At 30.5% G+C, this 17,879-nt stretch overlaps 1 protein-coding gene across 1 annotated transcript in view; it reads right to left on the bottom strand.

The window, feature by feature from the left end:
* LOC125066747 (D-beta-hydroxybutyrate dehydrogenase, mitochondrial) overlaps nucleotides 1-17,879 on the bottom strand; it is a 38,430-nt gene that overhangs the window by 5,484 nt on the left and 15,067 nt on the right. The window contains exons 4-6 of the mRNA XM_047674994.1: nucleotides 5,360-5,563; nucleotides 3,129-3,282; nucleotides 756-943 (exon numbers count right to left, since the gene is read on the bottom strand). Of these exons, the coding sequence (XP_047530950.1) occupies nucleotides 756-943; nucleotides 3,129-3,282; nucleotides 5,360-5,563 (546 nt within the window). The remainder of the gene's footprint in view (nucleotides 1-755; nucleotides 944-3,128; nucleotides 3,283-5,359; nucleotides 5,564-17,879) is intronic.

Genomic DNA, 17,879 nt, shown 5'->3' with positions numbered 1-17,879 from the left:
AAGTAATTCTATGATTTAACGTTTTTTAAAAATTTACCTTATAAGATTATGTACTCAATTAACTGCTTAAATGTTAATGTCAAAGCGTGGAGCACATTATTTTAATTTTTATATATATTATAACACGCTTTATTTATTTATTCCTCATTGTTGGGCCACCAGGTGGTTTCTAGTCACCACTGCCCATAGATAGGACCGGTCTCCATCATTTTGGCAGCTACTAGAAGTCCGCTACAACTAGGCCCTTAGGCTGTCAAAAATTAGGACTGGCTCTCTCTGGTAGACAAGAATACTAAGTATTGCTGCTTGGCGGTAGAATATACCACCAGAAACTAGACAAGCTTACCACCACGTATTATGTAATTTTAATGCATTTTATTTCTCTCGGATTCAATCTCGGATCTCGGAAACATATCCGGTTTGTTTTCGTTTGGAACGGTCAGTGTAATTTGCAAAATATAATTGAATCCATAACAAATTCTTAATTTAATGGTAAACTTCTAAAATATTTTTCAGTTGACATGACTTTGAACAATTTCAATCAGATCTAACATTTACTTAAAAAAAGAAGCAAAAAAGGATTCATATATACTCGGTAAGTTCAATAATAAAATGCAAAACTATCAGATCCTCGAAAATCACGATTTTTTCTTATTTATGGTAATGTTATAATCCCATATCGTACTTGCATCAGGCTTTCCTGCATTTTTTAAAAAAATCGTGTAGAATATAACCAGCATCGTTAAGTGACTTACGACATCGACGCCACGCGGTTTCAGTTCTCGACGCAGACAAGCGGCAAGAGCGTCGAGCGCTGCGAGTGACGCGGCGTGGACACCTCGCACCGGAGCCGCGACGTGGGTCAGGATAGACGAAGCCAATACAACACGACCTTTCGCCCGTCGCACCAACGGCAACATCACTTGAACTAGCCGGGCTGGTCCTGAAAATATATGCCCAATTAAATCGGCGTGGTATATACTACCTTTATTAATTGAGGTTAATTTATTTTTATTCCAAGATTTATGTAAAAAGGTTACCATAATGAGAAATTATTTAATTATATTTCCAACCAGTATTTAATCATTGTTAATCTCAAACTCATTAAACTATTAAAAGAATAACGATTCCTATTAATGCATTTTGATAAATGCTATATTATGTTAACTCATATTTTAATTCTAGTTTGTGAGGTAAAATAATAGATAAATTCAATAAGCCTTTATTGAATTTATCTATTCTATGGTCAGGCTGGATTTGGCTGTATACATTTTTCTTTGTATCCACTCATTTCCTCATAATTATAATCCAATAAAGAAAAAATATATATTCTAAGCACGTTTCGAATGTATATATACATGGTGAATAAATAAATAAACTTTGTTAAAATCACCCTTCTCATACTTTTACTGTGAATATATTATACAATTTGTCTAATTTTGAAAGGAGAAATATTGAAATTTTGTCACGGGGCCTTAAAATTTAATTAAGAATTTATAATATACATTGGAGTGGACGAAATTAATATAAACGCTAAAATAAAGGCAAACAGTTGGTACTGATGTTTTATTTATTCACTGCTTTAAAAAAAAAAAAACATCATCAAATATCTGATGAGTGTTTTGTTGCGACCCAGAGGGGCTTGCAAAAAGCCCTACCCCAAGTCATTATTAAAATTAAATATATCATTAAGTATACGCATTCTAGCCCAAAATCCGGTGTAGATTCCCCAATTTTTCCTAAAATGTATATAAACACAAACACTCATTAATAACTTCTGACTGGCCAAGTTAGATCGCGCATAAAGTTTCCTTTTAAGTAGAAGGTTTCTTGGAGATAATTCGGTCACGCTGACCCACTCTCCCGTTTTTTTATATACTTTGACTATTAACTTTTGCAGACACAGACGTATATATATAAAATCACCATATAAATTAATAAACTCATCTCGAACATATTATATAGGTAATTTCTGTATCCACATTTACTTTTCATTCCATGAACGTAGTCGTGGGCGCAAAGCTTATTGTAACAATGTTCATAAAATACTAAACTTTAAGTAGAGCTTCGATCATGTTTGTTTGGACATAGTTGGTCAGTCGGATAGCGATAGTTTTAAATTGATTTTGTTCGAAAATATCGCTTTATGCTTTAAGACTAAGTAAAAAGGTACAAATGATTTTTTTTTTGTATTCAGACATTCCTCATAAAAATTTTTTAATGATGTATATTAAATATACATATTATCACATACTAAAATTATATGAATATTATCATTATTTACAAGAACGACTACTAATTAACGGTTAATTCGAAATACTCTATCTATAGTCTCTAATTTTGAAATAATAATTATTTGGTACTATTTTTGTATTTTCTTTTCTATTTGATTTTTTTTTACTTTTGTTACTCAACAAAATGATAAATGAATGGATAGATAATTAAAATAATCTTGTTCTAAATATTACAAAGATACTAAATACTTTTAAATTGTAAATCTTATTTATGATGGACGAAATGAGTGATTACGAGATAGTATAAAAAATAATATGTTTCATCTAATAAAAATGTTGCGACTGTCACGTATGTTGTGACATAATAACGGCTATTTACTAAACGAGGCATTTTTCGTTCAAGAAGAAATATAAAGACGTTATCACAGAAGTTTATGTGTTATATTCAGGCATATAAATAATTAGTAAACATTTTTATGACTTGCTTAATTTGTAATAAGTTTCTGTTTCATAATAATGCAAAAAAGTAAAAAAGATACTAGATAGAATATAGAGTCATAATTACGTCGATTTGATAAAAACCAATATACGATTGGTACTACCAAAAGACTAATAAAAGAAATTATTAAAAAAATAATGTTATATTAGAAACATAATATTATTTATTAATTTTATCCTTTATTGTGTCAAGAATTTAGCTGCAATTTATATGTATGTGTTAATAATATACGAATTGTAACAATAAAATTATCATCGTAATAAATACATGGGAGAGAAACTGAAAATCTTTTCAGTAACCTACCGCCATCTATGCGATACAAGAAGCAACTTGTACCCTTAGAGCCATCTTACAGAAGAACGGAGCAGTACGCTGTATTTGTGCAGACTAATTACCTAAGAGGTTGACATCCATTGCTCTGCGTACTACGGAGAACGGCACCCATTCCAGTTCGCCGAGGGCACACCAAGACTCGCAGTTGACGATGGCCCATAATCCTTGAGCGCCCTCTGGCAGATGATCAACAATATACAAAGACGCCGAAAGTATCTGGAAACCGAAGTTACGTAATAGTTATATACAAATAACGAATGAGGTCGCTTAAAATTAGCTTGAAGATTTATTATAAAATTTTATTTTGTAATTCGTTATTTAGATAAAATTATAAATTAAAAGAATGCCGCTCTCACGGACGCCCAGCAGATGTGTTACATCATCACAATAAATATAATTATTTTGCGTGTGCAATGCGAGTGGAGAAATATACGTGCCTATATATATATATATATATATATATATATATATATATATATATATATATATATATATAAGAGTAGACAGTGGCGGTGAAGTAGGAGCATGAAGGCATTAAAGAGCGTCATGCTGTTTTCCATCACGGCATATGAATCGGTCTTATCGTAAAGCGCGATAACACATGTTTCACGTCAATTAATGTTTGTTTCGTTCAAAGTTTTCAATATAGTTGAATATATTAAACATAAAATTGTAAATTAAATGTTTTACTAACAATGAATCAAATAAAAAACCTTATCAAAACAAAGGAAGTCCGGATTAATTTATAAATATTGGTAAAACGTTAACAAAAAATAAAGACAAGTCTGCGTGTAGGCGGCTTTAAAGCTGAAAATAGTTATAGCATTTCCATTTTTGTTAATTGTGAGTACAAGGTTAAATTGATGTTGGCTGCGAGCGGTACACGGTATAATATCTGCCTTTATTAGACTTTGTTAATAATCTCGTTAATTTAAATATTATTGTCTATAAATTATGATGGCTTTAAAGCATATTCGTTGGATTTATTAAACGTGTACTTTTACTAGCGACATATATTATATAATAAAATAATATTGTACCGTCAGCACATCGCCTTTTTAGTCGTACTTCAGATTTGGCATGATGACGAAATCATAACAATTTCTTATTAGATCATTATAATCAGCACAGGGTACTCAAATAATTGTGACGTGTCTTAAATAAAATATATTATTTCTTGGGTTTTTGAGTATCGGCTAGCCTCATACCTGGATCCGTGTCTGAATAACATACGTCTCAGTATCTCAAGACAGACTTAGAAACATAAATTGGACACATGATTGGACATGTTTGGTAGTGCAAAGCACATTCAAATATACGATTTTCTTTTAAAATCCAATGTTTTATGTATTATTGGGCCATTACGATATATATTAAGTGCAAAAAGTCTCATAAAATTGTGGTAACGTTTACTTTGTACTATGTTAAAAATCTTACGAATAAAAATATTTTTATGAAGTTATATAAAATTTGTTACAAATTTTCATAGTACGTCTTCTCTTCATTCAATAGGTATTTATTATAAAAGGTTGAAAATAACAATTATATTAATCGAATAGCAACGTACTATATCTGTATAAATAAAAATAGACCAAAATAATGAATGAGTATCGAACATTACTGATTCTAGTATAGCACATTTCATTATAGTAGAGAAAATTTTTTTTCAAGCTCTTTCCAAGCAAATGATGTAAAAACTATAAGAGAATAGGTGTCGCCTGCGACTTCACTCGCGATGTTAGGGTTGGCTTCACTTCACTTTTATGTGTGATCCATAAAAAATAGCCTTTATCCTTCGTTGGATTTGGAGAGGAGCAAGCTTGTTGCTTGATACTAAATTTTATCCAATTTGGTTTAGTGGTATGGCCGTGAAAAAGCAACAGACAGACAGATAGAATTGTAGAGTTACTTTCGCATTTATAAATTTTTAGTATATATGATTTGTAGTTGTTTAAAATGTCTAATAGCAAACATTGACCTGTAATAATATGAAAGTTTCATATTAATCGGGTGAGTAGTTTCAATAATTCGACAAATAAATAACAAAACATAACTTAAATATATAAGTTTAGTAAAATTATTAAAATAAAAAGAATGAGGATAGGCTTCAGAATGCGTATAAATTTTGGATGGAAATCTAAAATTAGATAAATGTGATTAATAAAAACTTATCAACTTTATTTTATCAGCAATTTGATTGCTGATAAAATAAAGTTGATGATTTCGTTCTACATTCTAATTGACACACACAACATAAGTGTACGAAACATTCATATTCTGTTTTTCAACTGACCTGAGTTTCAGACGTTATATCCAGTTGAAGAGTATGTAATCTTCCTGAACAATCTTCTTTCAACATATCTGCGTCAATGTTACCAGCTTTACTCTGAAAGCCTGCAAAAACGTGGTATCCTAAGTCGTCCAACCTCCTGGCCAGGGCATTTCCTAAGACATTATCACATCCCGTTACCAGCACAGCCTTGCCTGCTGCTGTTACCTACAAAATAAAGTAAAAAAACCGAAATTAAACCAAAATGTTTATAATTGTTGGATAAATGGCAACTTTGATTGATTGATGTCGATCGAATCACAGGCTTGGAACGGGAACTCGCAATCGTGATGTTTTATTTTTGCTGCGTTTTTTAAAATCTTCAACAACAACACAGTAGATCAATCAAATTTTCAAAATAGCGAATGACGAGTACATGATGTTAGACTAATATTCAAACCCCGGATTTAACTGACAATGTCCAGCACAATAATCTTTTGACATTAATCACTATATTATATTAGTCTTTTCTTTATGTATTTTAACGATCACTTTAGCTTGCAGACTTACTAGTCTGTCCAAAGTGCTATTAAAATTGCCGGTGTGTCACCATCTATGGAATCTATGATGTTATATTCCTAGTGTCTCTAGTTCAGTCAGTTAATCTGAAGGATGAAGGCTTAGTTGAAGATTTCTATTTCAAACTAGGGTAGAATACATTTTTTTTTTATGTTTTTAATTTGTGCTTGTTATCGGTGATGAATGAAATATTAAATGATCACGTCGTAAGGTGTGCGTCGGATAAAAATCTTTCATGTGAATCCACCAACCCGTTTTGGAATAGCGTATTGAAAGGTATCTCCTTAAAAGGGAAATGAGATCTTAGCCCAGGTGAGGGACTTAAACGATCAGTTACTGTATAAGGCTGAGTCCTCTCAGCTAGCTCTGCACAAAGCCTTATCACCAAACGAAATGATACAGACCATAACAAATATAGCATAGCATTTATCTTGATAATTTCAACTTCAAAAACAGCGCTACGTAATACGTATATTTACCGTCATAACGATAATGACATAACGTATAAATTTCATCGTGCGTAAATGATTATATCAGCTTGTTTTTGTGAAACGCTTTAACAAAAAATAGCGACAAGCGTACATTCTAAATGAGTTCTAACTCATTAAAATGAGTGCCACATAAACTTTATTCTTTGGTAAATATTTTTAATAAACAAATTATATAAATAACATGCACTCGTATTTAGAAAAGAAGTGGTGTTATTTAAAAGATTAGTTTCAAAAATGTCTTTACTAGTTTTAAATATGGCTAAATTAATAAATATGGCTATTATTTTAACACAGCTATTTTAATCTAATTTGTATTTCAATGACGCCGCTACCGAAACTCTTCAAAGTATGTTCAATCCAGAATTTAAGTAAAGTTAATGTTATTGTCATATTTTTAATAAAGGAATGTGTAGAAAATTTTAGCCATTTCAAGTTTAATTTTATGATTACAACATTTTTTATTACTAAACAACACCCAAATGTTGTAGTAGAACTAAGTGTTTAGTTTGGTATTTATAAATATTTTTATTTTTTATTTATTAAATTGAGTGCTATAATAATTTTAAATTACAAAAAAAGTTATTAGTTAAATGATAATTATTTAAATAAATTCTGTGAATGAGCAAATATATAAGTATCGAAAAATTGAACAGATAACTTTTTTATGAGAAATAATATTGACGTAAGCTGAATATTCTTTTTTCAAAGCCATACAGACTTTTTAACATTGATTTAAATATTCATTAACTTTATACAATATACTGATATTTTATTATTTAGATTTTATTAAAATGATTATTTAGTTATGATTTTTTGTGGTATAAATTGGCGGATGAGCAAATGGGTCACCTGATGGTAAGCGGTCACCACCGCCCGTAGACAATGGCGGTGTAAGAAATATTCGCTTCGTCGCTAATGCGCCACCAACCTTGGGAACGAAGATGTTATGTCCCTTGTACCTGTAGTTATACTGGATCACTTACCCTACAAACCGGGCCACAACAAAACTGAGTACTGCTATATGACGGTAGAATACCGCCATACATAGAATAGATAAGTGAGTGGTACCTACCCAGACGCTTGAACAAAAACCTACCACCAATTGGAAGTAGTTACTTTTTTAATGTTATCATTATTATAGTACGCGTGCTGTGTTCATTTGTTAAAGTTATGGAATATTTATAACAATAAGAAAATAAATAAAAAATATCTACTAATTGTAAATCAACTGATGCGACCAATCAAGAGTTTAATTGTGGAAATCATGCAGTCTAACGTAAACATTTCAAGAAATACATATATCATTCCTAATTTTATTGCAAATCAACTGCCTATTATGGAATCGACTTGTAATCGCAGCCGCTATCCATACTATATTTGTGCTGCAGAAGAGGGCTATTCGCGCAATCTATAACCTAGGAGCCAAGGAATCCTTGAGGTATAAATTTAAAGAAATTAAGATATTGACTGTTGCTTCTCAATATATATTCTGTAATGTTTTGTATGTACGGAAAAATATTAATGTTTTTATGAGAAAATGTGATTCTCATAACATTGGTACAAGGAACAAACACAATCTAGTTACTCCTGTTACTTGACTGCATAGAGTCAGTAACTCTTTTGTGGGGCAATGTATACGCTTCTACAACTGGATCCCAGAAAGCGTTCAAAATGCTTCTGTTGCGAAATTTAAAAAAATTGTTAAGGAACGCTTGTGTGCGAAAGGTTACTATACAATTAGTGAATGAAACGATCGCCTCCTTGCTGTTTCTACTCATATACAATTATGTATATAATTAATTTGACGTAAAAAAAAAGTCCCGCTGAGTTTCTTTCGCCGGTTCTTCTCAGGTCAGGGTGTTTTCTTTTTCCGAACCGGTGGTAGTGTTTAACTTGACAATCAATAAGAAAGTGTATTACTTCTATATTGAATAAAGGAATTTGAGTTTGAGTTTGAGTTTGAGTTAAGCGCAACAAAAAAAACGCCAAAGAAACGTCTTGTGTCAGAAAATCTGACTTGATATGTTAAATATCAATACAGAGCATTAAGTCAGTAACTTTTGAAAAGTGAAAAGCTTTTAGTCAGTAGAAAAAAGAATGGTAATTGTGTTTGACCTTGCTCTCCTCTGTAAAATAATTTAATAATGCAATTTCAATCAAAATAAGCGCTTTTCTTCTTCGTAATCCAGGAATACATTGAGTGTAAGTAAGATCTGTACACTCAATGGTATCACAGTGGTAGGTTTACACTCAATTAAGAACCAAACATGTCATCTTACCATTTTTATAGGACATATTAACAATGATTGATGACCATCGAAGCAGTTTAAGAAGTTCCACCCATCTGATTGAGCTGAAATATTCGAATCACTTTTGATTACTTAGATTGTAATATTTTTAATATTCTATAATATATATTTTTAATAATCTAAGTAAACTCTGTTTATTTTATGACATGGATTAAATAATAGCTCGTTTCTAAAAGGCTTGTTTAATTAAACTTTTATTTCACTTACCACGCAGTCTGTGTTTATTAAGTGTGATAAAAACGTAGTTTATAAATTTAACAATGGGAATTTATAACAAGAACTTAATTTAGGGCGGGAAACTTGCTAATAAATTATTGATTGATGAAAAAGAATATTCTTCAATGATACCTTCATCGAATTTCTCGTCCTGTGATTACTTTATTAGCTTAGATTATCCTATTTTTAACATTTCTCATCGTTACTTTAACTTCAGACACATAGGTTTATGTATCACAAAGAAAAGAAAAAAGAAAATGTATTTTTATATTTTCGTTTAATATATCGACAACGATCAAGAGTAGAAAAAAGAAAAATATTAACTTAATTATAGAGCGGTTAAAAACTACGAAAAAGTATATAATCGTAATTTTTTTTTAACATAACGAAGAGTAGAATATTCTAAGAAAAACAGAATTTTCTACTTTTTTCTAAGCTTATGGGAAATTGTGAAGGAAAATTTCAGGTAAAGCATTTAATGCCTTTCATACTACTTATCCAAAATGAAATGAAATGTATATAATGACCGGATTATTTATCTCCATGGCGACACTTTGAGATAAGCTTGGCTTAAGTTTCACCTTCAAATTGGATGATTTCAACCTGAATGATTTTATAGCAGGTTAGATGATTTACGGATAAAGTAGAGTTTTAAACGCATATATACAACAGATTCCATCCGACTCCTTTATCTCATAGACAAACTAGAGATGAGTTAATAATATATTTGTATTTAATAATATATCTTAGCAACTTACTGGTGCGTCCCAGGCTTAAATCCGCGGCCAACTGTTTACCCAGTGTATAGACTGGACGTTTTTTATAGGAACGAAATATTCTAATAGAACCTGATATTTGATGTTTGATTCGATTATTATTTATATATACTTTCAGTAACAAAAAACACAAGACTCTACAATGGTATTATTATTAGTATTGATATTCAGAATGGAATTCATAGGACGAGCGACGAAATAAAATTTCCTAGAAAATAGACGGTGACAGGTTGATTGATGTCCGTTATAATAACTGCTGAGTGAATGTTTTATTCAGCAATTGTAAGTACTTCTAGCCATGCGTGACGTGATGACGTTCAAGGTAAGTATTTTGGGGTTGCCTAATCGTTAATTCTTAATTCCACCGTCCTCTCTCAATTCTAAGTCACGCACAAATAAAAAAAATGCTATTTACATAATGATTATTACTAATGTTCTTATTTGCTTAATAATATTATTAGCAAAAATTACATTATCTTGTAGATTTATATAATATGATAAAGTCACACTTGTTATAGAAGGTACAATAAAATGTATGTAGTTTTAAAAATATACTTAGCTTATAATAAATTAAGATAAATGATATTCTATAAGAGTTTCCTTTTCCAATAGGAAGTATGAAACCCTAAAAAAATATCTCTGAAGAGCACTGACTTCATTTAAAATTACTCTGTATTGTTATTTCGCTTCTTATTTCAAGTTTGTAGGTTGGCTTTAGTATACGGTTGCAGGAGTTTGAGGACAACTCATATTGCTCTAATTAGTCTATTTGATACCACAGATTAAGTATTTGTTGTCTGCTTAGTGCAGACCCTAGACGTATTCAAATTGTACAGAAGTTTGCTTGTCATCTTAGTAAAACTCTATTATTAATTGACTGACACGATGAACACTGACGACAAGGCAATGCGTAAACCATTTGGTCAGAACGCTTGAAATTTTACACATAATTTCTTTACATAACGTTGGTTAACGCTACGAACTAAGTTTGAAATTTCATCTGAGATGAAAATAGGGATGAAAATTTCTAATCATCATTTTGAAAATACGGAAATTGATAATTAGGATTCTGTTTATAAATAATTGTAAGTGTATCAGTGTTTGTGGAAATTCGTCCCCTAAGGGGAAAATAAAAGGCGAAAGTTTGTGTGGAAAGCGCTTGATTTAAATTAGAAATGTGAATATTGTATTTAGAATTGAAACTTTGGAAGTACGCACTTCATTTATCAAAAAGGAAATGTCACGGATCGAGTTTAAAATAAAAAACGTAAGCAAATAATATTTGGAGATATTTATGCCGGAATGTAATGAAATAAAGTAATACATAAACTTTCAATAAATATTTATACATTGAATAAATGAAATCCATATATGAGCTTATTTTCTCAGAATGTACTAGATGAAAACTTTTATGGTACTCGTGAAGAATTACCTTTTGTGTTTATCTTTAGCCCTTATTTGTTTACGCGGAACTATGGCCGCAGGCGTAAAGGTTAAAAAGAGGAAAGGGCAAAGGTTCAAAAAGAGGAGCTGGCCAGATCAGGTTACCTAAACGTCTAAAATTTGAGAATAATCGAGTGATACCAGAAATTTTCCCAGTGGTAAATCCATTTGGGTACTCGACTAGCATTATGTAATTTTAATTTTTTATTTTTAGGTTTTCATTTATAAATGGTAGAAAACTGTCTCTCTGGGATTCTTTGCATCGGAGTTGGACTTTTATATAGAATGCGTATATCTAAAGCAGCTATGACATGACATATAATAATAACAATAAAAAGTATTTCTAGCCCAAGGGCGGTACGGAAAGCAGGAGTTTGTCTCATAGCTGGTTTTATTATTATAGCAAGGGAAACAAAAGTAATTTCTCTTATATTAACAATAATTTAAGACCATTAAGTTAGAAAGTAGATTTTGAGCACATTACACGTTTATATGTTAGGAAAGAAAGGTTTAAGATGTATATTTAGGAGTGACTATTTTGTGAAAACGACCGTTAACCTATTTTTAAATTGGACTTTCGAATAGAGTGGATGACGCAAGTGACTGTGCCGAGGTTGGCAGCACATAGCAAATGCTACCTACACGTACAATTGCATACGTATTTGAATTGACAATAATAAAGTTCGATTTAAAACACTTTTAATTAATGAAACCTTAAAAATAAAATAATTTATCTCTTTAATATTTATTTCGTTGCGGCTAATACATCCCAACTTCCTTCCCGACTTGCACGGGTCGAATAAATATGCTTAACTAGATTATTTAAGGACAAACATATAAAGAAAAAAAAATTGGTTCTTTTGGGTCAAGGTCTTCGCAGGCGTACGCATATAGGACATATATTCAATATTGTGAATTATAAAATCTAATAGTTGGCTAATATCTCCTGTGCTATTATGTAGAACTGTTAAAAAATTAACATTGCTTTACTTAGCCTTGTCGTTTACACACTTGTCCCAGAATTTTTTTCCCAAGAGTGTCATGAAATGCACATGTTATTAAAATAATTTACCTTTATACACTAGGTAATTCGGAACCCTGTAAAATTGAGAGAAAGATATATAAAAATACTAGCTATCCGAACCGGCTTCATACGTGTAGAATAAAAATATACATAAAACGCTTATAACCAAGGACAACATACAAATAAAATCAAATCCATCGTACAAAGAAAAACACAACAATTTTGATCACAGTCGGAGCAGAACGTATAAGAATGGTTTAGGAATTAATAGGGGACAAACATATCAACATAATGTCTTTTCTTTATGTAGATAATGTTAAAATACAAATAATTAATCTCATTAAAGAATCTTGTAAAAATCTAACTCAGAAGTAATTATAAATAGGATGTATTTGACGTTTGGTATACTAGCTAATTTATTTTTTAATTCCCTTCGTTTTGTTCCAATTTACAGAATTTGTTCCCTCCGGAGATATCAGAGTTTATTTGACTGCATTATATATATTTTTTAATCTCTACTGATATGTCAAAATTTGTAATAATTGAAATAGACATATGGATAGCAATAGTATGATACATAAATATGTCATATTACTTATATAACACATATAAAACCTTAAAATTAGAAAATATTACGTAAATTAAATAGTTCAGCCAACTTTGTATCTAGCCCAATAAATGGTAAAAATACCACTATATTTTGTATTATAAACTACAATAAATTGTCTTAAAATTATTTGTATAGTACATCTCTTACAAGCACATTTTTAATCATCCAATAATTTTACTGATTTTAGTGGCTATTTATAAGACTACACATCTTGAGGACTTTGATTCAAATCACGCTAAAAGAAAGTAAAACAACATCGTTATTTATGAAGTAATTCTTAGCCACCAGTTTTGTAGGGTTTACATATAGACCTAGATATATGTATGATATCTAGGTATGTTACCTAGTAAGCGTAAGCACGTAAGATGTTGATCACGAGCCTCAACTCTCTTCAGTCGTATCGAATTACGTTCCCTTTACATTAGGAGCATGAGGGATAGATAATACGTCTATATTTGTGCATTCTTATATCTCGAATCTACGTAATTAGCCTCCTACAAGAATAACCGTCGTGGTTAAGGACATCATCACTATAAGCGTCGCAAATATTGCTATAAGATGAGCCATGTTTTCCAGAAAAATTCGTAAACATTTCACTTAGATCAGACTATTTTGTCAAATTATATCAATATTCATAAGTATGTTTATGTTATTCTTTACCAGCAAAAAGAGATTGCCGAGAAGTACCTACTAGATATTACAACTTCGTTTTTTTTTTTTAAATAATAACGAAATTCACTTTATTTTTTATACTATACAAAAAAAAAAGGACGAATATCGACCAAAGACAGAACTATGAAGTGAAAGTAATTATAATGTATATTCATTTGTATAAAACTACCAAGTTTCTCTTAGTTATTCCCCAGTAGAATCTAAATTCCGAACCGACGGTAACTTCATATTTATCTGACTACAAAATTACGATTCAATGAATTCTGTATATTTTGATTGAAACATTTTATATTCGATTATAATCCTTTACTGGTAAATTATAATAAATGTAAGTCTAGGAATAAATGTTTTGTTTTTCTAATTTCATTTTTCGGTGTTTCTTTAGTATCGATTAAGCACTGTCTTAAATTTCGTGGTTAACGATACGATAGCTGGAACTGAAATTTGATCAACCACCTTATAAATTAGTCCATACTGCGGCGAACATTTAAGTTAAATTAAAAAAAAATCGTAATAAAAAATTAACATAGAAATATAAAAATAAGCGCTGTAAAAGTTTTTTTTTTATTATATATAATTATTTCACAATTTGTTTTTCGTTATTTAGATTACCTTTTCATCAATTGTATCATTGAGATATAAATATATATAATCTGCGGTGGTGTAGAGAATGGATAATGTTTTTGAGAAAGTTTTCGGACCAGATTTTATGTTGAAAACGATCGCTCCGTATAATATAATACTTGTTTCGATAATATTCAAGTCAAAACGCGTTCGGGCCGTTAGTTCTCTTAGTACAATATTTTCCAGCTTAGATCTCAACAGAGATAGGCTACAAGTACCTCTTCTTAGAAGTTCTTAGCGTATTAAATGTATTTAAATACATGAGTTGAACGAAAAAGGGTTATTTAAAAACATTCAGAAAATTCATAGTATTTTGAGTTCAACCTTTATATTTTACACGACTATTACAAGGGTTATTCAAACTTTTAAAGAACTTAATTTATGCTTATACAAAGAACTCATTAAAAATCTCTATGACATGCGAACAGAAAACGGAAATTATTTTGTTATTGTAAATGCTGCTTACATCTACTATTCAAACTATTATGATAATAGCTATCTTTAATTTTGATTGAATTGTAGGACTTAAATAAGTATATAACTTATTTAAGTCATTAAGCTAAGCCAAAACATAAGAGAACGATACAAAATATATGTAAGATTTATAAAATAGAAGTGTAGTACCTAATTACCATTTTTAACTAACCTTAATTGTAAAATTGTATACGTGACTAAACAACCGGTAAAGACGTTGAAGTGGAAACGAGTTCGAAATTAAAATAAACTTAAAACTCTACCACGAACATTTATATTTGTAATTCAATTGATTATACTTAATGCACATTCGTTTTTGTTGTTGAAATAATAACTTATATTTATTGAGATAGTATAGGCATAATAATAATGTAAAAATTTTAGTTAGAAAACTATGTTTAGAAAGGCATGTGAAAATAAATATCATCTTATGGCAAATGGTCTCATTCGCTCAAAGATAGTTGCGTTTAAAAAGTATAAATCATTCCTTACAACAACACGTCCAAACTCATGGTTGGCGGCAGGATGGATGTGTTTTGAAGATATTACATCCCTTGTGCATATATTATGGTAGCTAACTGTCCTGCTTCGCACGAGATTGATTAGAGTTTTTAATATTACCATTAAATTAATATCTAGCCTATGTATCGATATAAAAGGATTTTTCAAAATTATAACATTTAGACTTTTAAAAAATCCTTTTTTTACATATATGTATTCAGGTTTACTAAATAAATAAGTCAATAAATGTTATAAAACAGAATTAAAAACGTAAACATATTATAAACTAAGTTAAATTGAACGAAAAATAAGCAATAATATACATAAATCAATTCCAAAAGACAATTAAAAAAAATCTTCAAAGTGAGCTTAACAAAAATGTTATGTTTTAAGGAAATAAACCTGCTCTAGTTACGTAGCGCACTTACCGTCTCTTATTATGGAGTAAGCTCCTTGATGGGACCATAAAATTGTTTATATACTGGTAATGGAAAATTTGCTATGGTTGATTCAGTGTTTACAAAAGAGGTTCTTGTTGGTAAAAAAAATGTTCAAATTATGATGATGAACAGAAAATACATTTTTATTATGCCTTTAGGTAAAACTAAAACCTATGGATTTGTTTGAGTACTAGAATTAATTTGAAATTTTTAAATAGTTATATTTTCAGGAGATTCGTAAAACTCTTTTTCGACCCAATTAACACTCTTAAAGACAATACAGTAGACACAAAAGTTTTATTGACGACTGTGGGCGTTTTGCTGTCTGAAAAAGTGTTAACCTAAAAAAATATCAAGCCACTTGTCAACAAATTGTATATATTTTTTGTTATTTATATATATATATATATATATATATATATATATATATATATATATATATATTTCAGCTAGTTTAAAAACAAAAGTAACATTAATTATTACAAGTACAATGCCAATATTGCTGAAAGTAGGATTCTGACAAACCAATTACGAGTACACAGCCTAAGCGACAGTCCCTCGTTTAATTTCATAGAAGTTTTTATACATTTTTTGTTAAAGATATTAATATATTAATGTATCACCGCTGAGCTAGGCCACTTCTTATGAGGTGAAGATTCTCGCATTGTAATCAATTTACCATATTGCCATAATTAATGTTTTGACGTAAGGTTATATAAAGTAGCTCTCTACCGCCGAAATAGATTATCACATTCAAAGCGAATTCTAGCATTGCAGTGCATGCAGACTAGATCGTAGCTGTGTTTGTAGGTCGAAGCTATGCACCTGAAACAGTAGGTATTATTACTGAGCTCATTCACATCATCACGTAATAATATTAAATATTCACTGTACTCCTTTATTCACTTCTTTAAGTATATGCCGTAAAACATCCTCCTACTATCTGATATCAAAAGTTTATTTGCATTTAATAGAAGATATATAATATAACTACGATATTTTCTTATTATTATAAATCTAAATGTTGTTTATTTATATATGACCTTATGAGATATATAAATTGTCATGTTACAGGATTAAAATGAGAGCTACCTACGGTTCGTAATAAAAAGGCTTCTTTACCGAGAAAATAAGATTAATTGTCATGTACATACAATTAAACCTTTGTCTCATAAAAAACTATACAATCTTTGCTATAGGTATATTCATATATTTTTTGTTAACAAAATATTTCAATTTATTACTTGTTCTGAATTGATTAATTTTAATTGTAATCAATAATTACTATTACAAATTGGTCTGATACATTGTTTAAAGTAAATCTGTATTTGTAAGAGCCGAGATGGCCCAGTGGTTAGAACGCGTGCATCTTAACCGATGATTTCGGGTTCAAAACCAGACAGGCACCACTGAATTTTCATGTGCTTAATTTGTGTTTATAATTCATCTCGTGCTCGGCGGTGAAGGAAAACATCGTGAGGAAACCTGCATGTGTCTTATTTCAACTAAATTCTGCCACATGTGTATTCCGCCAACCCGCATTGGAGCAGCGTGGTGGAATATGCTCCAAACCTTCTCCTCAAAGGGAGAGGAGGCCTTTAGCCGAGCAGTGGGAAAATTTACAGGCTGCTAATGCTAAAATGCTGTATTTGTACTAGAGTTCATATAGTACAAACTTACCTGTTTATATTATTAGTATGATACGTGTTGGCTCGTGGATATATACCTAGCTAGTTGATATCGTTACATCATATACCCGGGGTATATGATGTAACGATATCAACTAGCTAGGTATATCGTCGTTCATTATAAACGTCTTCGCGTGGTATCAGTACAAATGTAGAGTATTTTCAACAATAATGCTATAATAACTATATTACCTTTAGCTGTATTTTAGTTCGTATCACTAACGGACTAATTATGACATAGTAACAGATATACGTTATAATTTATATGCAATTCAAGTCATTGTCAAAGAAAACTTGTCTTGTTTTGTAGGAACATTTCTTGCGTATGTTGTTGGCATCATAGTTTAACCCAATGCACTTTACGCCTACGCTTTCGGAATAATTTTATTCCCACATTACAATTTCCAACTTGTTTTTATTGCAGGCAGTAAACGTCTCCTTACGGCTTTTATCATTTCATAGCTATCTTGATATTGGTTTTCTGATCCATTTCATTTAACTGAACTACTCTTCATAGTTTAAGGTTAGCAAAGCGACTTTCTGCTAAATATGTATTATTTATAAAGTTATCTATTTATTGCTTTGTATAAAACAACCTACGCAGATGTGATTCACTGAAGCTCTGTAGTGAGTGGGATGGCAGAATGTCGAAAAATTCAAGGATCATATTTAAATTGGCGCCGTTCGACTAGCTATT

Source organism: Vanessa atalanta, chromosome 10, assembly GCF_905147765.1.
Source record: "Vanessa atalanta chromosome 10, ilVanAtal1.2, whole genome shotgun sequence".
Taxonomy (NCBI): Eukaryota; Metazoa; Arthropoda; class Insecta; order Lepidoptera; family Nymphalidae; genus Vanessa; species Vanessa atalanta.
Note: the sequence above shows the minus strand (reverse complement) of the source record. Positions and strands in the feature narration are given on the sequence as shown.